Source organism: Stegostoma tigrinum, chromosome 4 (assembly GCF_030684315.1).
Source record: "Stegostoma tigrinum isolate sSteTig4 chromosome 4, sSteTig4.hap1, whole genome shotgun sequence".
NCBI lineage: Eukaryota > Metazoa > Chordata > Chondrichthyes > Orectolobiformes > Stegostomatidae > Stegostoma > Stegostoma tigrinum.
This window is the reverse complement of record NC_081357.1, coordinates 74307972-74333553: the sequence shown is the minus strand read 5'-3', so window position 1 is coordinate 74333553 and position 25582 is coordinate 74307972. Positions and strand designations below refer to the sequence as shown.

Genomic DNA, 25582 nt, shown 5'->3' with positions numbered 1-25582 from the left:
GAAGAGATTCATCAGGATGTTGCCAGGAATGGAGAGTTTGAATCACAGGAAGAGGCTTGATAGGCTGTGACTTTATTCACTGAAGTGTAGAAGGTTGAGGGGTGATATTATAGAGGTTTTTTTTAATTATGAGAGCATAGTTAAGATGAATGGCAGTGCCTTTTCCCAATGGTGGGGATTTCAAGACTAAGGGGCATATTTTTAAGATGAGAGGAGAAAGATTCTAAAAAGGACATGGGGGCAGCTTTTTTACACAGAGAATGGTTCATTTGTGGAATGAACATTCAGAGGATGTTGTGGATGCATGTACATTTATAATGTTTGAATGACATTTGGATAGGTAGATGAATGAGAAAAGTTTGGAGGGGTATGGGCCAAACATGTGCATATGGGACTCGTTTAGTTTGGGATTGTGTTTGGCATGGGCTAGTTGGACTGAAAGGTCTGTTTCCGTACTCCATGACTCTATGACTGTTCATTTCCAATAATAGTAGAGAGTAGGACCAGAGGGCATAGCCTCAGAGAAAGGGGATAACCCTTTAGAACTGAAATGAGGAGAAATTGAGGTGGTAAATCTGTGGAACTCCCTGCTACAGAAGGCTGTGAAGGACAAGCCATTAAGTGTGTTCAAAACAGAGATGGAAAGGTTCTTAATTGATAAGGGATCATATGTTATGAGGAGAAGGTGGAGAATGGGGTTCAGAAACATAGCCTACCAATATTGAATGGCAGTGCCGGTTCAGTGGACCAGATGGTCTAATTTCTTTGCTAAATCTAATGGGCTATGGTCTTATTAGACAGCTCTGGTGCAGTGGAACCTGAACCTGGCCTCCAGGTTCAGAGGATAGGACCCTACTACTATGCTACAAGAGTTGTTCTGGAAGTCTTTTTATAAAGCAATGTTTTCAGAGATGTTATTATCCACCTTTGCAGCAGGTGACTGTTGAACCTGGGCCTCTGCTCAGAGGAAGAGATACTACCACCGCACCATAAGAGCCCCTGTAAAAAGTCTGTTAGATTGAATATTTTAATTTTAATTTTAATCAGAAGTAGTAGTAACACTACCTTTTCTGAATCAGAAAGCTTTGGGATTAGGCCCCACTCTAAAGTTTTAAACATTATCTAGGTTGACATTCTAGTGTACCAATGAGTAGGTGTTAATTTTGGAGATACTTACTTTTAGAGGAGAGTGCAAATGGAGGTAAAGCATCCCTTGGCATAATTCAGAGCAGTATAGGAGAACTTTGGTGATCTGAGCAATATGTGTTTCTCATTAAGCTCTACAAAATCAAAATCTGATTGTAGGTGGGATCTTGCTGTGAGTATATTGACTGTAATGTTTACCCACATACAACAATAATTGTGACCCTCATTTTAAAAGGTATGCATGGTTACCCTTGAATATCAACACATTTTTGTGTAATAAACTTTTATGTTATTTTGATAAAAGCATGGCAGAGTCTTGGTGAGTATGCTTACTGACCAACCACCACAGTAAAAAAAAACAGCAAGATTCAAACTTTGGTCCCTTGCAGGACCCTGAATTGTATAGTATTACTCTCAGCTGGGATCACAACAGTGGGAATATAGACATTAGACAATAGGTGCTGGAGTAGGCCATTTGGCCCTTCGAGCCAGCACCACCATTCATTATGATCATGGCTGATCATCCACAATCAGTATCCTGTTCCTGCCTTATCCCCATAACCCTTGATTCCACTATCTTTAAGAGCTCTGCCTATCTCTTTCTTGAAATAGATCTAGATCAAATATGATTGCCAATTTGTGTCTTTTTAATTGCAGTAGTTTAAATACTATAAAATTGAAGGACATCTTCTTTCAATTGACTGATTTAATTTTGTCTTGACTTTCCATTGTATTGGTTCATAGACATAGTCATTCCATTTTTTTGGAATGTCATTGTAATTGGAGACATGGAGTTTTATGGAGCCTTATTTCCATAAATGTTCTGAATCTTGCCCAAATATGGCAATTCCGCTACATAGCCAGTACAGAAGATTGGAGAGGCAAGGAATGATGAGGGATAGTCAACGTGGTATTGTACAAAGGAAATCACATCTCACAGACTTGATTGAGTTTCTTGAGGAAGTAACCAAAAGGATTGATGACATTAGAGTGGTAAATGTTGTTTACCTGGACTTTAGTAAAGCTTCTGATAACATTTCGAATGGTAGTAGTATGTAGTATGATATTAGTGAAGTTAGATCACATGGGTGAGCTTACCAATTGGATACAAGATTGGTTTAATGGCAGGAGACAGGGACTGGTGGTGGCGGATTCTTGTTCAGACTGGAGGCCTGTTTCCAGTGATGTTCCACAAGGACATCTTTTGTTCAACGTTTATATAAATGATTTAGATGAGAAACAGAAGGCATGGTTAGTAAGTTTTTTGGTGACACCAAAATTGATGGAATAGTGTACAGTAAAGAACGTTATCTAAGATTACAAAGCGATCTTGATTGACTGGATCAATGGTCTGAGGAGTGGCAGATGGAGTTTAATTTCGCTAAATGTGACGTGTTGCATTTTGGTGAAACAAACAAGGGCGGAACTTATACAATTAATGGTAGGGTCTTGGGTCGTATTGTATAACAGAGAGACCTAAGGGTTCAGGTATGAAATTCTTTGAAATTTGCATCACAACTGGGTGTTAAGAAGGCATTTAGCCCACTGGCCTCCATTTCTCAGACTTCTGAGAATAGGAGTTAGGACGTCATGTCGAGATTGCACAGGATGTTGGTGAGGCCTCCTTTGGAGTACTATGTCCCATTCTGCTTGCCCTGTAGTAGGAAGGATATTATCCAGCTGGAAAGGGTTCAGAGAAAGATTTACCAGGAAGTTGCCAGGAATGGAGAGGTTGAATCATAGGGAGAGACTGAATAGAGTCATAGAAACATACAGCATGAAAACGGACCCTTAGATCCAACTCATCCATGCTGACCAGATATCCTAAATTAATCCAGCCCCATTTGCCAGCATTTGACCATGTCCCTTTAAACCTTTTCTGTTCATATACACATCCAAATATCTTTTAAATGTTGTAATTGTACCAGCCTCCATCTCTAACTCTGGCAGTTCGTTCCATAACACCCTCTGTATGAGAAAATTGTCCCTTAGGTCCCTTTTAAATCTTTTCCCTCTCACCTTTAGTTCTGGACTCCCCTATCCTGGGGAAAAGACCTTGACAATTCACCCTATCTGTGTCCTCATGACTTTATAAACCTGTATAAGGTCACCCCTCAGCGTCCAATGCTCCAAGGAAAGTAGCCCCAGTCTATTCAGCTTATAGGTCAAATCCCCCAATGCTGGCAACATCTTTGTAAATCTTTTCTGAACCCTTTCAAGTTTCGCAGTGTCTTTCCTATAGCAGGGAGACCAGAATTGCATGCAATATTCCAAAAGTGGCCTAACCATTGTACTGTATAGCCGCAACATGACATCCCAACTCTTATGCTCAATTCAGGCAAGTGTACCAAACACCTTCTCAACTCTATCAGAGATAATGGGAACTGCAGATGCTGGAGAATTCCAAGATAATAAAATGTGAGGCTGGATGAACACAGCAGGCCAAGCAGCATCTCAGGAGCACAAAAGCTGACGTTTCGGGCCTAGACCCTTCATCAGAGATGAAGGGTCTAGGCCCGAAACGTCAGCTTTTGTGCTCCTGAGATGCTGCTTGGCCTGCTGTGTTCATCCAGCCTCACATTTTATTATCTTGACCTTCTCAACTCTGCTTACCTGTGACTCCAATTTCAAGGAACAATGAGCCTGCACTCCAAGGTCTCTGTTTGGCAACTCTCCCTAGGACCATATCATTAAGTGTGTAAGTCCTGGCCCGATTTGCTCTACCAAAATATAGCACCTCACATTTATCCAGTTTAAATTCTATCTCCCACTCCTCGGCCTATCAGCCCATCTGATCAAGGTGTACTCTGAGGCAACCTTCTTCACTGTCCACTGCACCACCAATTTTGGTGTCTCCTGCAAATTTACTAACCATTATTCCTGTATTCACATTTTAAATCATTTATATAAATGAAGAAGTGGACCCAGCACTGATCCCTGTGACACCTCACTGGTCACAGGCCTTATGTCCAAAAAGCAGCCCTCCACCACCACCCTCTGAGCCGTACCTTCTAGCCAATTTTATATTCAGATGGCTAGTTCTCCCTGTATTCCACATGATCTAACTTTGTTAAGCAAATAGGCTGGGATTTTTTTTCACTAGGGTGTGGGAAGTTGATGGGTGACCTTATAGAGGTTTTTAAAATCATGAGGGGTATAGATAAGGTGATTAGCAGGTGCCTTTTCCCTATGATGGGGATTTCAAGCCAAGGGGACATATGTTGAAGGTGAGAGGAGAAAGATTTCAAAAAGGACGTGAGAGGTAGCTTTTTTACTCAGTGATTCACGTGTGGAACAAACTTATAGAGGAAGTGGTGGATGCTGGTAAGTTTACAACATTTGAAAAACATTTGTACATGAATTAGAAGTGTTTGGAGGGATCCAGACAGGTGGAACTAGTTTAGTTTGGAATTATGTTTGGCGTGGACTGGTTGGACCGAAGGATCTGTCTCCAAGCTGTATGACTTTAAACGAGGAGCCATTTGGTTGACAGATGATCAAACCAGGGATCACTCAGGTTTTAGGCCAGTCAGATATGTGGTAGGTTGAAGGTGTAATTGGACAAACCCCAAATATGTAGGAGGAATAAAATAGCTTTCAAAATCCTCTTCAGTCCTTAGTCTGATTTTATTTTTGAATTTGCAGTTCAGTGTAGAAGTGCTACTGCTTAAATATTTGTACATAGATAGTCTATAGTTTTTAAATATCTGGAGTTTTTTTGCAGGATAAAGCAGATAAAGAATCCTTGGAAGTTAGTGCTCTTTGTCAGCCATTGTATGATGTGGAAGAATGCTTTATCAAGGTAAGGTTAATTTTTAACCATTACGAATTTGCGTAGCGAAAGTTATATTAAGATTTTCCGTTGTTACCATGCTACTATCCTATATTGGTTTCCTGATTTTTGTAGTTATATATTCCCTCATTGCATCAACTGTATGTGGACAGCTCACTAGAGTCTCACTTGCTTTCTCCTATCCATATTATTTCAGCTGCCCACTGTCCCTCGTGAAATGCTTTATATTGCTGCTATAAGACTGATCAGTGAAGGAAGAGTTCCCTTGGAGTGCTGGAAGCAGTATTGGTATAGGACAGTACCTCTCTGTATTTGTCTCCACAGAATTGCACTGCATTTGGGGTCCTAGCAGAAAGGATAAATCAAACCATAGGAAGGATTTTAAGCATTCAGAAGGGGAAATGAAGTGACTAGATGCAAAAAAAGTGAATTGTGTTTTTAACCTGTACATAATTAGTAACAACAAAATAACCTGGTAAAACAAAGACAATATGGAAATATGTTTTATTTCCTGACCACAGATGATCAAACCAGGGATCAATCAGGTTTTGGGCCAGTGAGATATGTGGAGGTTGAAGGTGTAATTGGACAAACCCCAAATGTGTGGTAGAAATAAAATAGCTTTCAGCACTTCTGCAGAGACCTGACTACAAGTTGAAGATAACTGAGACCAGTGCATTCCATACATTGGAATCTTCAGAAAGAACATGGAAAGTAGGAAAGGAGTAGTACTTTCAGTATTGATAAAAGACACAATTATGGCAGTAGAAATGTTTTCCTAAAGGTAACCAGGCAATAGAAACACTAGGTAGAACTAAGAAACACAAAAGATGCAATATTTTAATGGGAAATTGAAAAGATGTAGAAGCTGGGTTAATTTAATTTATTTGTTATTAATTGGTATTTATTAGCTAAGAGTTTCAAGGAAAATTAATCAAAGGCAGATGAAGGGCGTTGCAGTGCAGATCAGCTATGGTCTTCTTAAATAATGAGTACAAGCTCAATCTGCTATTCCTAAGAAAATTTGACCTAACAGGTCTTCTCTTTTGTTGTCTGTTATAAAATTCACATCCAGATGTGTTACGTATTTCCCATCTATACAAATGTGATAACTGTAGATTTTGAGCAGCAACTTTGTTATTTCATTTTTATTCAGCATTTTTCCTGTTCTGATTTTAATTAGGAATTGGATAAGTATATCGCCTACAAGGACATGCTAAACTTGAGAAAGAATGAACTACTGTACAAAAAATGGAATGACTACATTTATGAACGAATACAGTGGAAAATCAAGGCAAAATTAAATCAGTCAGTTGAAAAAAGACGTCCTGCAGTTTTACAGTATTTAGACTACTGCAATAAAAAGGTAAAATTGACAATCTATCTGATCTATATCTATTTCTATCCTTACAATCCAGCTGATAGTGATACTGGACAATTTAAGTCCAAGCATGGGACTGAAGTTTGATTTTTGCTCTTTGTTTACTGTGGTGTAGAATCCCCACAATGTGGAAGCAGTCTATTGGCCCTTTGCGGCCACACTGACCTTCCAAAAAGCATCCCACCCAGACCCATCTCCCAACCCTATATTTCTCACAGTTAATCTGCCTAGCCTGCACATCACTGGTCACTATGGGGCAATTTAGCACAGCCAATCCACCTAACCTGCATATCTTTGCACCAAGGGAGACAATCAGAGCACATGGTGGAAACCCATACTGACATGATGAGAATCTGTAATCTCCACACAGTACCAGAGGTTGGAATTGAACCTGGATCCATGGTGTTGTCAGGTAGCAGTGCTAACTGCTGAGCCACTGTGCACTACCCACCCCAACCACTGAGCCAAAGTATATCCATCTTACCACAGTCCTTTTGGTGTAATGATCCTTTTGGCTTGATCTTTTTGACAGTTCAGGTTTATTATTCCAATGGAACTACCATTCTGCTCACTATAGGAATATAGCCATTCAGTCCCTCTAGCCTGCTCTGTCATCCACTTGGATCATGTCTGCTCTATACCTTAGCTCCATTGATCTGCTTTGATTCCATAATTCTTGATATCAGATATCATAGGACTTTCAAGGGATAGGTAAATAGTGACTAAGAGCAAAAACCTTTGTTGACAGTTCTGCCTCACCCAAGGTCAATAATGGTAACTGTAGTCCCAGTTCTAGCCTCTGTGTTGAGTTAGATGATGTCAAGCAGTTTGAGTTTTGAGCAGTTTAAATCAGACAAGGTGCTTCTCCTGATCATGCTGCAGTGATCCATCTTTAAAGTCTTCATCTATGCCTTCCAACTCTTTTCTGGTCAAATTCCCATCTTTGTGTCTCCCTAACTGCTGTTGCTCCGTTCACCCTTCACTCTGAATTTGGTCACCTGTCACAGCATGGATTCACTGTTCCACATCAGCTCACAATCCAGCAAATTTGAAATCCACAATCTTGCACTCAAACCCAGGGCCTCACACTTTCCCCAGCTCTGTAACCTCCTCCAACCCTAATAGCCTCTGAGATCTCTGTGCTCCTCTAATTATGTCCTGTTGCACATATCCGATTTACATGGTTTGTCATTGAAAATATCCACCAAGAGATTGCCAGTGTGTTTTTAATAAAAGGACATAAATGTTTATTGCAAAAAATGCAAAGATATCTAACCATACTATATTATACAATGCTATTTGAGAGCTATCAGAAATATCAATGCTAAACGTGCAAATCTTTTACCCATCATAATAATCTTCAAGATATTCAGACTTGTGAAAGGTCATTCTGACTCCAGTTTAAAGTTCTTTGTTTAGTTGACATATGTGTAATTGAATTATGCTTGCTGACTTCTAAACACTTTCAGAGCAAATAGGTGGTATTCCATACCCTCAACATTCAATAGTTTTCTTCTATAGCACAAATTTTCTTCCCCCTAGCCCTGACTGTTTTGGCAACTGCTAGCTAACAACCTTTGTTCTCTGCTTTAACCTGACCTTCTGGATGGTTCTATCTTTCCCTAATACCAGACAACAGTTTTATTTTGCTATACCCTTTTACCCGTAATATACTGAACTGTTTACCTTGATCTCTACAAGGCTGTAATCCTCATTAAAAATGCATTTATCAACAAACTTCAGGCAGCTCATTGCCATTCTCACAAGAAATTTAAAATGAAACTAAAAATATCTCTCTCCTTAAAGCAGACAATATTTAAATACAAAATAAACTTGGATATAGGCGGTTTCTCCATCTTAAAATCCAAGTTTCCAAATAGTAGTAGCATATCATGAACCTTCACACCATAATATAATTTTCATATGCATAAATGTTAAACTATCTCTTAATAGGAACCTGTGTTTTTGGAAGAATATAACCCAGATGACTTCAATCCATTCGTCCGCCATCTATGCAAGCCTCATACATTTAAGGTATATTTTTTGTGATTTTTACAGTGCTTAGGTCTTCAAGGAACAGTTGTACCACAATATATGTTTATTGCTAGTATAACATGAAACTGCATCATATAATTTTAATGTACTTACAATCTATTTCAGAAAGCAATCTATTCACTTTAAAGGCACATTTTAATTTTCAGATTGGAAGACTACTCTGTTGACAGTTTGGTTTACTAAAATTGCTTTTCAATGGTGTAGCATGTTTTCCTGATTCTATTCAAAGAAAATCTGCAGTTGTACAAAATATGGATTCTGGATTAATTCTTGGATATGATACGCAGAAGCCATCAATCACTATATTTCAAATTATTTTAATTAGACATTAAAATGAACATTTGCTGCGAATTGATCTTATATGATAGCCTTAGCATTTAAATTATGTTTTTGAAAATTAACTGGTGACTCCCTTAATGTTATCACCCTAACTTAGGCTTAAGTTTGGGCTTCAAAAAAATTGTGGACATGTAATTATTTTTATCTATGCGTCTTTTCCTTAATGACATAAATATTGAGGGTTACTTTGTTGATTATACGGTCATAGAACAATTACAGTATAGCCATTCGACCTGTTGTGTCTGTGCTTGCTTTCTGTAACTCCACTAGTCCCATTACTTGACATTTCCCCTGCAGTTGTGTGCATGTTTTGAACTTGAATGAATATCTAATTTCCTTTTGAAAGCCACAATTGAATCTGCCTCTGCCATACTGTCAAATAGTGTTTTCCAGATCCTAACCATATACATTTTAAAGAATTTGCAAACTGGGTGACCACTTTCCTGAACACCTATGTTCTGCAAAAATGATCGCGAGTTTCCAGCTGCCTGCCACTTCAGCACAATATCACGTTCTCACACCGAAATGTTTAGCACAAACTGCTGTCGTGTTCCAGCGAGCCTCAACTCAAGCTCAAAGAACAATGTTTAATTTTCCCCTTGGGGATTCTGTAGCCTCCAGGACTCAACACTGAGTGCAGTAAATTTACAGTCTGGTTCTATTTTTCATTTTTTTTATGCATCCCACACCCAATCATGTTATGACATAAGATAACAAAGTGTGAAGCTGGATGAACACAGCAGGCCAAACAGCATCTCGGGATGTTATGACATGGATTGTTTTTAGCATAGTCACCCATTCTCACCTACTCCCAGGCTTATTATCACATGATACGGGTTGCTTTCAGTACAGGCCACTCATTCTCTCCTACTGCTAATAATATTATCATTTATTCAGCTTTTCTTATGTCTTGGCCTCCTATCCACAATCTCTCCTTGTCTGCCTACCCCACCTACCTACTCATCTCTTTACTCCCTCGCAACTTCACCCGCAGCATAAATACCACTTTTTCCTAGCTGCTAATGGTTCTGATGAAGAGTCACCAGATTCAAAATGTTCACTCTGTTTTCTTCCCACAGATGCTACCAGACCTGATGAGTTTCATCAACAATTTCTGTTTTTGCTACAGATGTCCAGCAATCGTGGTTCTTTGTCTTTTTTAAAAATGCCTTATTTACTTTGCTCAAGCTGCTAATGATATTGAACACAACTGTCAAATTTCCTCTCAACCTTCTTCAAAGTGAACACATCTGATTTATTTAAGAAAAAACAAAGAAGTGTCACTGGACCTGAAATGTTAACCTTGCCTTCTCTCCAATATGCTGCCAGACCTGATGAGTTTCTCCAGCAATTACTGCTTTTGTTTTGGCTTTTTTAATCTGTCCATGTAAAGGAAATCCCTGGAACCCTTCTTGTAAATCTTCTTTCTAAAGTTTACTGCTAGAACTGGACTCAACACTTGAGACCAATACACTAGTTTATGAAAGGCCATCATAACTTATCTGTTTTTGTACACTGTTCTATTTATAAAGCCCAATATTCTTTGTGCCTTATTAACTACTTTTTCAGCCAGCACTGCTGCGTTCAGTGAATTGTGCATAAATCTACTAATCATTCTCCTACGTTACTGCACATCTGAATGTTGACATGCTTGCATTTGTCCTGGATTGTGATGCTTCTTCCAACCTGGTCCTAATCACCAATGCTGTTAAATGGGGCTGTGTGCTGGTGTTGCCATCTTCAGCGTGGTTTTTATGTCTGGCTGTCTAATGTCTTGCATGATAGTGATGCTGACTTCAAAATCAGATTTAATGTGGGTCGGAAGCAGTTCAGTTGGAGCCGACTCCTGGAAAGGACTGTGTTAGACTTCACAATTTCCTATTTACCTATGGCTGCGCAATTTGCCAGTTTAGGATTGGACATAAACTGCAACCTGGACTTGTTTTTCAATGCTTACAACAACATTGATATTACACCCAGTATGAAAAAATACTTGAGATAATGTAACATTCTTCTCCAGGAAAATCCTATCTTGACCCCAAGAATACAATCAATCAGCCAAATCAGTCACTAGCGGCTGTAGAGTCATGGAATTTTACAGCACAGAAACAGACCCTTCGGTTTAACTCGTCCATGCCGATCAGATGTCCTAAATTAATGTAGCTCCATTTACCAGCATTTTTCCCATATCCCTCTAAACTCTTCCTATTCATATACCCAACCAGATGCCTTTTAAAAACTGTTATATTACAAATCTCCACCATGGCAGCTCATTCCATACATGCACCAACCTCTGTGTGAAGATGTTGCCCCTTAGGTCCTTTTTAAATTTTTCCCTTCTCACCTTTAAACCTATACCTCTAGTTTTAGACTCCTATGCCCTGAGAAAAAGACCTTGGCTATTCACCCTATCCATGCGCTACATGATTTTATAAACTTGTATAAAATCACCCCTCAGGCCTCCGATTTTCCCCTAGTCAGCCTCTCCCTACAGCTCAAACACTTCAACCCTGGCAACGTCCTTGTAAATCTCTGCACCTTTTCAAGTTTATCAACATCTTTTCTATAACAAGTGGCCTGATCAATGTCCTGTACAACCACAAAATGATATCCGAACATCTATACTCAATGCACTGACCAATAATGGCAAGCATACCAAAAGCCTTCTTCACTACCCTGTCTAGCTGTGACTGCACCTTCAAGGAACTATGAACCTACACCCCAAGATCTCCTTTCTTGGAACTTCACCAGGGCCTTACCATTAAGTGTATAAGTCCTGCCCTGATTTACCTTACCAAAATATAACACCTCGCACTTATCTAAATTAAACTCCATCTACCACATCTTGGCCCGTCTAATCAAGGTGTTCCCTGCGATAACCTTTACTGTCCACTGCACCAATTTTGGTGTCATCTGTAAACTTACTAACTATACCTCCTCTGTTCATATCCAATTCATTTATATAAATGACAAAAAGCAGTGGAACCAGCACCGATCCTTGCAGCACACTGGTGGTCACAGGCTTCCAGTCAGAAAACAACACTCCACCATACCCTCTGTCTCCTACCTTCGAGCCAGTTTTGAATCTGAATGACTAGCTGTCCCTGTGTTTCTTGTGATTTAACCTTGCTAATCAGTCTACCATGCAGAACCTTGTCAAACGCCTTGCTAAAATCCATATAGACAATATCTACTGTTCTGCCATCATGAATCCTCTTTGTCATTTCTTCAGAAAACTCGATCAGGTTAGTGAGACACAATTTCCCACGTCCAGAGCGATGTTGACTATTCCAAATCAGTCCTTGCCTTCCGTATAAATATAAATCTTGTCCCTCAGAATCCCATCCAACAACTTGCTCACTACTGATATCAACTCACTGGCCTATAGCTCCTTGGCTTTTCTTACCAGCTTTCTTAAATAATGGCATCACATTATCTACCCTCTAGTCCTCCGGCACCTCACCTATGGCTATTGATGATACAAATATTTCAGCAAGGAGCCCAGCAATCACTTTCCTAGCTTCCCACAAAGTTCTAGGATACACCTGATCAGGCCCCAGGGATTTATCTACCTTTACGCATTTTAAGACGTCTAGCACTCTCTCCTCTGTAATGTGGATGTTTATCAAAATATCACTATTTATTTCTCCAAGTTCTCTGGCTTTTATATCCTTCTCCACAGTAAATATTGACACAGAATGCTTGTTTAGAATCTCATTCATCTCCTACCGTTCCACACATAAACGGCTTTGCTGATCTTTAAGGGGCCCTATTCTCTCCCTAGTTATGCTTTTACTCATATTGTATTTGCAGAATTTCTTTGGATTTTCTTTAACCCTAATTACCAAAGCTATCTCATGCCCCCTTTTTGCCGTCCTGATTTTCCTCTTGAGTATACTCCTGTTGCCCATGTACTCCTCGAGGAATTCATTTATCCTAGCTGTCAATACCTATGTTGGGGTTGGGGTTGGGGTTGCGGTTGGGTTTGGGGTTGGGGTTGGGGTTTGGGGCGACATGCTGGTTCAGTGGTTAGCATTGCTGCCTTACAGCACCAAGGACCTAGGTTCAATTCCAGCCTCATCAGTTTGGGAATGTGGAGGAGAAAATTTGTTTGTCTATATAAGGTCAGCATCATGCCAAGAAAGTCTTGTACTTTCACAAACTCCCCTTGGAAGCGTCAATAGATTAGATGGCAGGTCTTGATACCAAACACTGAGGTGATCACCCCAAGTTAGTATGGAAAGCATCCACACCAGATTGAGACATCACATCAAAGCATGAGAGAAGGAGTAAGGGTCAAGGCCTGAAACATCAAGGTTTCTTGCTCCTATGATGTTGCTTGGCCTGCTGTGTTCATCCAGGTCTACACCTTGCTATAATATCTTGCCCTATTTGCAGCAAAATCTTGGTGCAATTTGGCCAAATCAGTTGTCTACGCATGCTGCACAACTAGAGCTCTACCGAGCAACCCAGACAATGAACATGGTCATCTTCTTTTCAAAGCATAACAAGAAGAGCCTGACTGTGACCACTTGAAGTTTTCATCACTATTCTCTTCACAGTTCAATATTTCAAAGTTTTGAAATTTTGCTGTACATTTTCAAGTCAAGGTCATTAGTGTAGATCAAGTAAAGCAGTGGAGATAAGACTGATGGAGATAGCAAGAACTGGAGGTGCTGGAGTCAGAATTAATACAGTGTGGAGCTGGAGGAACACAGTAGGTCAGGCAGCATCGGAGGAGTAGGAAAGTGATGTTTCAGGTTTACACCCTTCATCAGGACCTCTATATTTTGGTAAGCACGAGCAAGTTTGGTGTACTTGATGTCCAGTAGGAAAGAGAAAAAGCATTGGATGATGGTGCGGATCCTGTGTAGAATGAACAACTGTAGAGGTCCTTTGCAGGTTTGGAAAAGAGAGGCTGTGAGCTGGGGTAGGACTGACTGTAGTGAGAGAAGATGCCTGCACATGGCCGTGAGCATGGAGTTGAGGAGGTAGAGAAAACCATTTCTGGTGGCTTTAGAGGTATTGTAAATAACAAGTTGTTGCAGTTTGGCCCAAATTGGGATGGTCTGAATGTTGTTTGAAGACCATGGGGTATAGTCCGGCTGCATAGGCAGGCACTAAGAAAGGAAATTAGATTAGATTCCCTACAGAGTGGAAACAGGCCCTCCGGCCCAACAAGTCCACACCGCCCCTTCAAGCATCCCACCCAGACTCATCCCCCTATAACCCACACACCCCTGAACACTATGGGCAATTTAGCATGGCCGATCCACCCAGCCTGCACATCTATGGACTGTGGGAGGAAACCGGAGCAAACCCACACAGACACAGGAAGAATGTGCAAACTCCACACAGACAGTGTGAATCGAACTGGAATCGAACCCAGGTCCCTGGTGCTGTGAGGCTGCAGTGCTAACCACTGAGCCACTGTGCCGCAGTTGTAGTAACAGGTTTGTTTCAGTTTGTGGTCAAAAAAACTTCAGGGTGGAGGAGATCACCAGTGGATGGCAGTGGGGGAGAGATCCACAAAAGTCTTTTCGGAGACAGGCGGACAATTTCTTCAAGGTGGGCATCCTTGGAAGAGACTTCACAGTCTGGTTTTCAGTCACTCGGAGATAGCGAGAACTGCAGATGCTGATGAAGGGTGTAAACCTGAAACGTTGACTTTCTTGCTCCTCTGATGCAGCCTGACCTGCTGTGTTCCTCCAGATCTATTCTGTATTGAGATAAGACTCTTGCCTGGAAAACTGCAGTATATACCTTTCTCCAGTTTAAGAAAAACAACCATTCACAGCTATTCTGGATTTCTGGTCATTCAGTCAACTTCAAATCCATGCTGTTACTATCCGTTTTATTTCACGGACTTTAATTTTCCTCTAAGCCTGTATTGTGGCACTTTATCAAACACATTTTGGAAGCTTTACCATGACTGAAGTTAAACTGACTAACCTGTATTTGCCTGGCTTATTCTTTCACCTTTTTTTGAACAAGGATATAATATTTGCAATTCTCCAGTCTTTCTGACTGGCCTTTAATGTGAATCCACTTTATAATTATTCTATCCAGTGCCTTTAATTTCACTTTGACTTTAGCAGCATCTTCCTTAGTAAAGAGAGATGAGAAGTACTTATTTAATATCTCAGCTGTGCCATGCATAAATCCTGTTTTTGTTTCCTAGTGAGCCCATTAGCAGTAAACATGAGAGATAATCAGTCTGTGATTGTTCAAGCAGTAAGCAAGGTATTTGTTTGGATTTGCCAAGGCTGAGAGTGATGGGGATAGGAAGCCATCTGTCACGCCTGGGTTATAGGACCATTCACTGGATATAAAGAACCTGAAATAGTATGAGGGGATGTGGATGGGGCAGAAGGAGAGGCTGCAAAAGGTAAGTGGAGAAGCAGGCTGTGGCTGGGGTAATGATGAGACTGGGCAGCGTCTAGGTGGGTAGGGAGTGAGTCTGCAAACAAGAGAGCACAGCACTGAGCCCATCAACAATGGAATGCTTCACCAACTAGGAGCCAGAAAAGTCTTGAAATCGCTGAAATACTGAATTGCTTGCAAATGAGTGTGGAATCTTGAGCTTAAGGCTTCATATGTTTAGGAGCTTCTTTAGGGGAAAAATTAAGTAGATGGTCTCATAATGTGAACAGTGTTAGTGGTTAAATTTACATCTGAAGTTGAGAACTTAGATGCAGTAAGAAGGTTAGTAACTGCTTGGTTATGATCTTCTACCTTTATACATATGTGATGAGAATTTTGTAGCTAAGATCTCACCAGACTATAGAAAGTGTGCTTATGTGATGGCTTTTTTGTGTAGAAGCACATGTCACTTATTTTTGAAGAAGTAAACTTTCATTGTTAACTTACGCTTGTTGCTTGATGCTGTTGTAAATACTGTGGTTTCTAAGAATTGAACATGTTCCTTTTGCAATGTGGCTTTCAGCATAATGGAAGATTAATAATTGCAGATATGTATGAATTCATCTAATTCTGTTTCTAAGTTCAAATACCTCAGATGAAACATAACATGGGAAAATTTTAGGTTATGCATTTTTGCAGGAAGACTTGAGGAAGTTGAATATTATTTAAAGAGAGAAAGAAGGCAGAAAGCTGCAGAACAGAGACATTTAGGAGTCCTTGTCCATGAATCACAAAAAAGCTGGCATCTGCAGATAATAGGGTAGGCAGTTTGAATTTTGGCCCTTATCTCAAAGGGAATGGAATACAAAAGTAGGGAGATTTTGCAAAAATGATATAAAACAGTGATCAGACCACAACTGGAATTGAACAGTTTTGGGTCCCTTATTAAAGGAAAAATATACTGTATTTGGAAGCAGTCCAGGTAAGGCTCACTAGGCCGATAACAAGTATGGAGCGACTGACTTATAAGGAGATGTTGAGTAGGTTGGGCCTGTGTTCTTTGGACCTTAGAAGAATGAAACCTTGTTGAAACATACAAGATTCTAAGGGTACTTGACGGAATTGATGAAGAAAGGTTGTTTCTCCTTGAGAGAGTGTAAGACCAGAGGGCATAATCTTAGAATAAAGGGTTGTACATTTAAGACAGATGAAGAATTTCTTCTCTGACGATAGTGATTCAATGGAGTTTCTTACTGAGGAGGGTTGTAAAGGCTGGCTTGTTGAGTATAGTCAAGGATGAGAGAGACAGATTTTTGATCTGTCAGTGAATCAAGGATTATAAGGCAAAGGCAGGAAAGTGGTGTTGAAAATGATCAGATCAGATCTTATTGAATGAAGGCGGAATTCAAGGGCTGAATGACCTACTTTCATACATCTAATGGTCTTATGTTTCATCACAAATACAGAGCATATTGTTACTATATGACTGAATCAGTAACAAATAACTAGAGACAATGAGCAAGGACTTACCCCAACCCCCCAAAAAAACAAGTAACCTTTCAAAAAGAATCCAAAAAGTCTCAGCAGTTAATTATTTTGTGCTCTGACAGAAGTCATATATGTTTATCTATTCTTTTATTAAAAGATAAGTAAGAATACATTGCACTAATAGGGGTATACCAAAGAATAGGAGGATTTATAGCGTACTGTTCCTTTGGGCCATGAAAATAGGGTAAAGCCTGAGGCCCAGGTGGTACATGTCCGTGCATTTTGGAGAAAAGTATATTCTCAAAATGACATAGAGTGCAAACGAATGTAAAAAACCATTTACCATAATGAGTGGGTTGGGGCTTAAAGACAGGACTTAGTGGTGACATGATACAGGAATATTAATAGAATGATTGATTAGAAGTGAAGCAATCAGGGATAATTTTATATTCTTTCTTCTTTTTGAGTTCTCTGTCTGTGTGCAGGTCTGACTCATAACATTACAATGGTCCTTAATCCACTCCTCCAGAATCATGATTAAATTTGGTGGTGTTGACACCAGTCTAGCTAGCAGACTAACCATAATTGGTCCTCCAAAATTCCAAGTTACGATGGCAACATACACTTTCACATGAACATTATAGGCTGGAACTATGGACAGTGACGATAGGGGCTCCAAATTCTTTCCATCACATCACGGTCCAAAGGTGTGCACGCTAGGTGGCTTGGCTATGCTAAATTGCCCGTAGTGTTCAGGGATGTGTAGATTAGGTGGGTCATTGGGGGATGGGTCTAAGTGGGATGCTCTGAGGGTTGATGTGGACTTGTTGAGCCGAAGTGCCTGTTTCCACACAGTAGGGATTCTGTTAAAAAAATTCTATAGAAATAAACATGACTGACCATGAATTTTGACCACTGTTGACTCATGCAACTGCAGTTGGAGGATTAACAAGTTGTTGTATACCCTGTTTGCCTGTGTTATGAATGCACATTTCTTGGCTATATTGTCGTGGAATTGAATTTGAACCTGGAGATTCTGAATCAGAGGCAGCAATGCTAGTCACGATGCCACAGTACTACCCCAAATCCTTTCTGTAACATTGCTGTGAAAATTAGTGTTTCAATTAAAGATAGGTGGGCCTGGGTGAGATGCTGTTCAGAGGGTTGGTGTGGACTTGATTTGTTGAATGGCCTACTTCCACACTGTAGAGATTCTATGAGAAGGTATGTGATTGAAAAGAAATGTTCTAATTAAGCTGGTTTCTATCACAATTGATCTTCCGCCATCTTGGCTTGGCACAATTATACATTTTGTTGCATTTTGCAGAAATGATCGTGAATTCCCCTTTCTTTCAGTTACCTCTGTATAATCCAGCAGTAAGCATGAGTGAGTAAAGTATTGACCTTTTACATGTAATGCAAGTTATTGTAAATATTGTGCATTTAATTCAAGCAAGAATGAAATTGTTTCAAAGTGCTTCAGCTTGTTTAAGCTTACTGGATGGACTCATTGCAGCCAATTGTGAGGTAACCCTTCATGCTGATGTGAGGTAGTTACAATGGGGAAAGGCTCTGTAAAGACTTTTAGATCTAATGCCTGAAATTGTCACTTCTTTAAAATCAAGGAATGAAGTGTGCAGTGAGCTGTCAGATGATGCATAGTTGCTTGACCTTGAGTTCCTCACAGACGTAGTGTCAAAACTGAACAAGCTAAACTCCGAACTGCAGGGAAAGGACAGGGACTTGGTACATGTGATCACTGTTGTGACTGCATTTAGGTTGAATGGGCTTGTGGTCCTCCCAATTAAAAAGGTAAAATGCTGTAACATTTCCTGGATCTAGAGAAAATAATAAATGAAAGCAAAATGGTTTTGCCCTGAAATGGTTTCCCACCTGAGGAAATAAGCAGAGGAAGTCAACAGGTGATTTCAAGGATTTAATGTGATGGAACCAATTGTCATGTTTGTCTTAAACCCATTCCTTCAAAGAGATACTAGTGGGTTGGTTACTTGGTATTTCATTTACAAAGCAGTGGAGCTGATATGGGGATCATTATTATGCAAAATGATATTGAGTCGAAAGTCAGATCAAGGGAGAGTGATTTTTGGGAACTCCTAAACAGAAAACCCACTCTATCACTGTGATTTTAAAGGGAAAGCTTACTTTGGCTCCACATACCTCTAAGATGCATTCTACTGAATGAAAATTATCTGTTCCTCACCCAAGGCTTTTGTGGCTAATAATATTAACAGTCTGGATGTGTTGCACTAAACAAAATGATCAAAGGATTGTGAATGCTGAAACTCAGAATTAAAAGTAGAAATTGCTGGAAAAACTCAGCAGGTCTGGCAGTCTCTTTGGAGAGAAAACAGAATTAACATTTAAGAACCAGTATCTTTCTTCAGAACTGAAGTATTCAGAACTGTTCTGAAGAAGGGTCAAAGGACCCAAAACATTAAGTCTGCTTTCCCTCCACAGATGCTGCCAGACTTGCTGAGCTTTTCCAGCAATTTTTGTTTTTGAGTTTGATTGCTTTTTCTTGTTCGTTCCGATGTACTTTGTTAGCTTGCTCATTTCTGACTATATGGCTACAGATTTAATCCTTAAATACCTCACTCTTTTATATATTTTTGGTTTTATATTGGACTAAAAATAAACTGTTTATTCTAGATTTTCTCTGGGTTAGTTCCTGGGTTTTAGTTGAATTCAGAAACTGATTTTACATTTAGAAAGATTGGAAAACACTTACGTAAAAAATGCCATGTAATAACTCACCAAGCTTCCTTTCACAGTATCTTCCAAAGCTTTATCACCTAGGTGGACAGATGCAGGGGACATCAACTCCTGCAAGTTGCTCTCCAAGGCACACTCGAATCTGACATGGATTTATATTGCTGGTCCTGAGGTTTGTCCGGAGGGAGAAGGTTAACTTCTTCAGGTTAAGTAACCCCAGATTCAGCTAAGAATAAGACAACTTGGATATGTGGCTGGTTGAAATGTTCTCGATAGAGCTCACCATTTAACAAAACATGTTAGTGTGTCAAAATCCTGAAACTTCCTTTATAACAGCACAGTTGATATTTCTATATTCCAGCGACTTCAGTAGTTCATTACTTCCTTCTCCAAGGCAATTGGGGATGGACGGCTTAGCATGTGAAGCTCACATCTCATAAATGAATAAAAATAAACTTTATCTCTTTGAAAAATGTGATAATGTTTAATATCATGGAAACACACTTAAAGATAAAAGTAAACAGAGATAATGGGAACTGCAGATGCTGGAGAATCTGAGATAATAAAGTGTGGAGCTGGATGAACACAGCAGGCCAAGCAGCATCTCAGGAGCACAAAAGCTGACATTTCGGGCCTCGACCCTTCATCAGAAAAGGGGGATGGGGAGAGGGTTCTGAAATAAATAGGAAGAGAGGGGGAGGTGGATCGAAGGTGGATAGACATGAGAGTTGTAGTGGGAGAGAGATCCCCTGAGGTTTGTCTGGACGGAGGAGGGTAACTTCTTCAGGTTAGGCATTCCTGGAAGAGGCTTCGCAGTGAGTTTAAAACTGTATCAGAGATAATGGGAACTGCAGATGCTGGAGAATCCAAGATAACAAAGTGTGGAGCTGGATGAACACAGCAGGCAAGCAGCATCTTAGGAGCACAAAAGCTGACGTTTCGGGCCTAGACCCTTCATCAGAAAAGGGGATGGAGGGAGAGTTCTGAAATAAACAGGGAGAGAGGGGGAGGCGGATCGAAGGGGGATAGAGGAGAGAGTTGCAGTGGGAGAGAGATCCCCTGAGGTTGGTCTGGAGGGAGGAGGGTAACTTCTTCAGGTTAGGCATCCCTGGAAGAGGCTTCGCAGTGTATCAGAGATAATGGGAACTGCAGATGCTGGAGAATCCGAGATAACAAAGTGTGGAGCTGGATGAACACAGCAGGCCAAGCAGCATGTTAGGAGCACAAAAGCTGACGTTTCGGCCTAGACCCTTCATCAGAAAAGACGGATGGGGAGAGGGTTCTGAAATAAATAGGGAGAGAGCGGGAGGGGCATCAAAGGTGGATAGAGGAGAGAGTTGCAGTGGGAGAGAGATCCCCTGAGGTTTGTCAGGAAGGAGGAGGCTAACTTCTTCAGGTTAAATAACCCCAGATTCAGCTAGGAATAAGACAACTTGGATATGCGGCTGGTTGAAATGTTCTGTATGGAGTTGACTGTTTAACAAAAAAATACAGACATTGAAGAGAATGGAGATCAGGAATTAGAACCTGAACAGGGTAGTTCAAAGATTGTGTGCAGAGTGGCCAATACCCTAAGACAATGGAGTGTCTGATTTTAAAGGAGCAAGGGCATGACTGATTCCTGATAATATGAAGCGTTATGACAGATTTTTTCTGGGTTTTCCAGCTGGTACCAGAAAGTCCAAAGGATGATCAGAAATCAGTATTGTTGTTCTTGACAAAATTAAATCAGATCAAACTAAGCTTACAAAATAAAAACCAAGAGATCTGTGGATTCTGTAAATCAGAAACAAGAACAGAAATTGGCATATTCTGTGGAGAGAGATCAGAACATTTCCTCAGAAGAGTCACTCAACCAGAAATGTTAATTCTGGTTTCTCTCCACAGATGCTGTCAGACCTGCTGAGTTTTTCCCGCAATTTTTGTTTTCGTTTCAAACAAAGTTTACAATTTTCTAACCAAAGACATGGAGAAACTGTACAATCTGAGTGAAATGCAAAGGAAGTTTATGTTTTCAGGTTAAGGCAAGTGCAACTACCAGTTTCAGAAAAGTTTAAATTCTAAGAACTCATTCTACTAATCTTTAAATCCTGACTGCCAAATGTAATTGGATATTACAGGTTAAGTATTGTATTGTTGTTCAGGCAATATGCTTAATGGTAAAATATGACAAAGGGAAGAATATTACTTCTGTAGCATGTAATAAGTTAGTTGTTAAGCTGTTCACGATGATATATTTTGATACTATTATAGAAAATTTCTTATAATTTATACTTTGTAGGCAAGAGTATCATGAGCACAATATAAGATAATGATGTTTTAAACTCCCTCTTTAAATTTGAAGTAAATTGGGATGGTGGAGGGGGCAAGTGACCTATCAGTCTGCCTAATGACAAACTTAAGTAATGTGGTTGCTTTGGGGACTGGGGCCCTGAGGAAGTCCTGCTGAGACTGAAGTGCTAGCCTCTGTATTTTGACACAATGGAAGGCTCAGGTCACTTTGTTATGGTTTACTAATGCAGAATTTCTAGACTGAACAGTTGAGTCCTAGAGAGACAGGAAACTACATGTTATGAACAACATGGGAAAAGGCTGATTTATGTTAGCCAGAATGCTAGTAGGAGATTGTTTTCTGGCCGAAGAGAGAGGATACGCCGAGATTTAAGGACACTGGAACTTTTGCCTTGGCATGCTCAGGAGAAGGGTCAGTGGAGTGAAGTTGTTTTCAAGACAAAGTGGAATGACTTTTGATGATCATTGACATTACAATTCAGAGAAATATGGAGAAATGAGCCTGTTGAATTTGGGAATAACTTTGGTGCCTGTGAAGACTGCGATTCTACAGAGTGCAGTGTAAGCTAAAAATTATGTAAGGTTTTTAGTTGTTAGGTTGCTAATATCATTTCTCTAATTTGTATTAGTTGCTTCCTAAATAATATATAGATTATGTTGATTTTGATTTGTTTTAATGAAAGTCCTGAAATACGAGATCCATCTTACGATGTTTCATGTTAGTACCTGCAAATTCAAATTTCTGTTTAAAAATTATCAGTCCCTTTGGAGAACATAACAGCTGTCAAAAGAAGACTTGAGCTTGTTGAGTATAATTTCTACATAACTAATCTTGATGGTATTTCTACAAGATTTATTCTTCCTGCAGACGAGAACTTCAACTATCCATGATCCTCTGCTATTTCAAGGAAGAAGCAAGATTGAAGAAGACATTGCCATACTGCAATGTCAGAGAGGTTTGTGCAGTTCATTTAAACATTGGTTTTCAATTCATGGGATGAATTATGCAGGGCGAACATCAGACCATTTAGTTAGAGTGTAGGGAAGAGCATCACGTTACACTGCTGTAGGGAGCTTACTTTGTGCACCTCCTGTGCCATTGTAACCTGTATACCATACTCTCTGTAAGAGCTGTATGATCTGTATGTCCCTGTTTTCTGTGATCTGTCTGTACTGCTCGTAAAACAAAGCTTCTTAGGTACATATGACTAGAATAAATCAAATCAAATCAAAAATCACTGTTTGGATAGCCTCATAACCAAAGTGCGCGTCAACCTTATTTTGATATGGTACAAAGCTAGAAATGTTAACATTGATTCTGTGTCTTTGGCCATAGTAAACATTGATTATATAACACATTGTCTATTAATTTTTAATCATTGCACACATACAGACACTCAAATTGGGAGCAAAAGTAGGTCATTCAGCCCTTCAAGCCTGCTACACTATTCAGTAAGATAATGTTTGGCGGTTTAAATTTCACATTGACGTCCATCCCAACTGACTTTTGCCTGACAACAATACATCTACGCCCATCTTAAAATTAATGAGTATTCATTGAATTCTTTTTTATAATTTCATTCCAGAACAAAAAAAGCTTTTTTTAATATTATGCCAATCTTATTAGCAATGTAAATTTGGGCCAGTTAAGCATCCTTTAGTGGATCAGTGAATGTGAAGGTGGCCAATTGGAAAAGAAGGAATAAGTTGGACAAGAGAGTTGCAATATTGATTAAAGGAAAGCTGATGAAGAAATACTTAGAACAATGTCATTTTGTTATCAGCTGATTTGTTATCAACCTAATTATTTCGAATCCAAGAAGGTGCTTGAGACACAGTTTCACTAATCAACTGATGGGTGGATTATTTTTTAGAAAGCAACTAATCAGGAAGTTGCCCATTCTCAGTAACTGTCAGATTTTCTTTAAAACAAATGCCAAAGTGAAACTGACATTCTGTGAGAACACGAACAGAGTGCGTTGCAGTAGTTGGAGGAGCACCCTTGTCTTTCCTTCATCTGCTAATCCTCCAATCAAAGATTCTCTCTCCCAGATTCAGCTCTACCTTTTCTGTAGTCACAATGTCCGACTGAGATCTGGTGAAATTAATCAGGAGTTAAGCACTGAAAGTCAGAATCAATAGTATGTCATCTTAAGAGTCACAGGTGGTAAAGGGTAACATGTTGGAGCAGTAAGGACCTTGAAAAGCACTGAGATTCTTGCTGAGCAGTCAGGTGAAGTGAGGAGTTCTCAGGGCGTAACAAATAAGAGTTGGAGGTCAAGAGAACCATTGATGAAGACAAGCAAAATTGACGAGGTCAAAGAACAGTAAGGGCCAGGATCATGAAGGTTGGTATAAAAGTATCAAGGAATGTAGAGGAGGATAGGAATCAGTGAGGTCAAGAAACATTGGGGAAGAATGCTAAGGTCGCTTTGATTTGATACAGATGCATTGGTCCAACCTTTATGGTAATAAAAGATTTTAAAAAGGCTAAATAATGCTTCAATACATTTTATGTGGCCTGAAAGAATTTGCTTTCATTACAGGTAGTCATTGGTACTATAATTATGTTTGCCTATCAAAGAATTTTTAGACCTTTTGACTCTGCATTCATTTTTGTTTGATTATGCTGTGTCAAAGAGTTTTATAATGTTGTTCACTTTGAGAATAAACCATGTCAGTGCAGGATTGTATCCTGTGTTTCCTGGATCTGATCTAGCGTTCAATATGGCCAAGACTGATTGCCTCAACTCCAGTTTTCTGCCTGTTCCTTTGATTGCTTTGAATAACTTTAAATTTGTCTATTTCAACTTGCAAACATCCTACAATGATGGACCCCAACCCTCTGGGAGTTGACAATTCCACAGTTTTATGAACATTTGCATGAAGAAATTTCTCCTCACCTCAGTCCAAACTGGTCAGCCGCTTTCTCTTAGATTCTGTCCCTCATTGTCTCTTGTTCAGCTGAGAAAACAATATCTTTGTCTCCCAATCAAGCCTCTTTTGTATTTTAGAGGTACAATATAAATCTAAGTTACAATTTGTGGTGTATTCTGAGTTTAAAGTCTCATTCGTTGTTTCTCTATATTTAGATCTATTTCACCTTACTCCTGAAATGTTTGAAACTAGCTCACATGACCAGCAAATTAGTACTAAAGTGCAGTTTGGAACATGTATGGGATAGATGGTTTGGAAATTGGAAAATATTTTGCATTGTCTAAGTATAGAGGAGTCTCAGGAAAGATTAGGTTTACTTGCTGGAGAAATGTGAACCTGCAGTTTCTTTCCTCGAGTGTTTTATTTTGGATTCAGTGCCTGAAATGAACATAGTGTTTCATATCTACCAATAAAGAAAAGGTAATCCGAAATATAGAGAAAAAGCCAGGTTAGCAATCTGATGTCAATTAATTCAACTTGGCTATCTTCAAGTAACTTGGACGTGTGCTTAAAAAAACTCTTTCCTCACTTTGACCTCAGTTATGTGAAAACCTTAGTGCTGAAGATTAAGATTGATGAAATCTCTCATTAGAAGGTAGTTTGACTGTAGTCAGACTAACAGAGTCACCTAAGAGAAAGAAAACTTACTTGATAGCCACTCATTAAAAAAATGTCATTAGATGTAATTAGAAGCTGTTTGGATGATGATTGGTTACAAGTGCCAAGCAATGACCATCACAGTCAAGAGAAAGACATGCTATATCTCCCAGCCTTCAGGCACCATTATTAACATGTTCTGCATCAATATCTTGTAAATCATCATTGATTACAAGTTTCAGTAAGAATCCCATTGTTAAAACCTGGCTGCAAAGAAGAGCAGGTGCCAGGAATTCTCATGACTGCTTATTCTACTCAGTTCTCAAACCCCATTTAGGAGATTTTCAAAATATCACTCTCCTTTGTGGGTTCCAATGCTCAGTCTCCAAATCGCTCAGAAAAGAACATTTGGCTTGGGCAGTAGGCTACAACTGATCACTGTGTCTGCCCTTCCATTA

The 25582-nt window shown here is 39.6% G+C and overlaps 1 protein-coding gene across 6 annotated transcripts in view; it reads left to right on the top strand.

Annotated features, from left to right (window-relative positions):
- The window catches only part of fam228a (family with sequence similarity 228 member A), a 57434-nt gene that overhangs the window by 13584 nt on the left and 18268 nt on the right, over positions 1-25582 (top strand). For all 6 annotated transcript variants that reach the window (XM_048531279.2, XM_048531277.2, XM_048531280.2 and 3 more), the window contains exons 3-6: positions 4871-4948; positions 6123-6305; positions 8274-8354; positions 22459-22546. In XM_048531279.2, coding sequence (XP_048387236.1) covers positions 4871-4948; positions 6123-6305; positions 8274-8354; positions 22459-22546 — 430 coding nt within the window. The remainder of the gene's footprint in view (positions 1-4870; positions 4949-6122; positions 6306-8273; positions 8355-22458; positions 22547-25582) is intronic.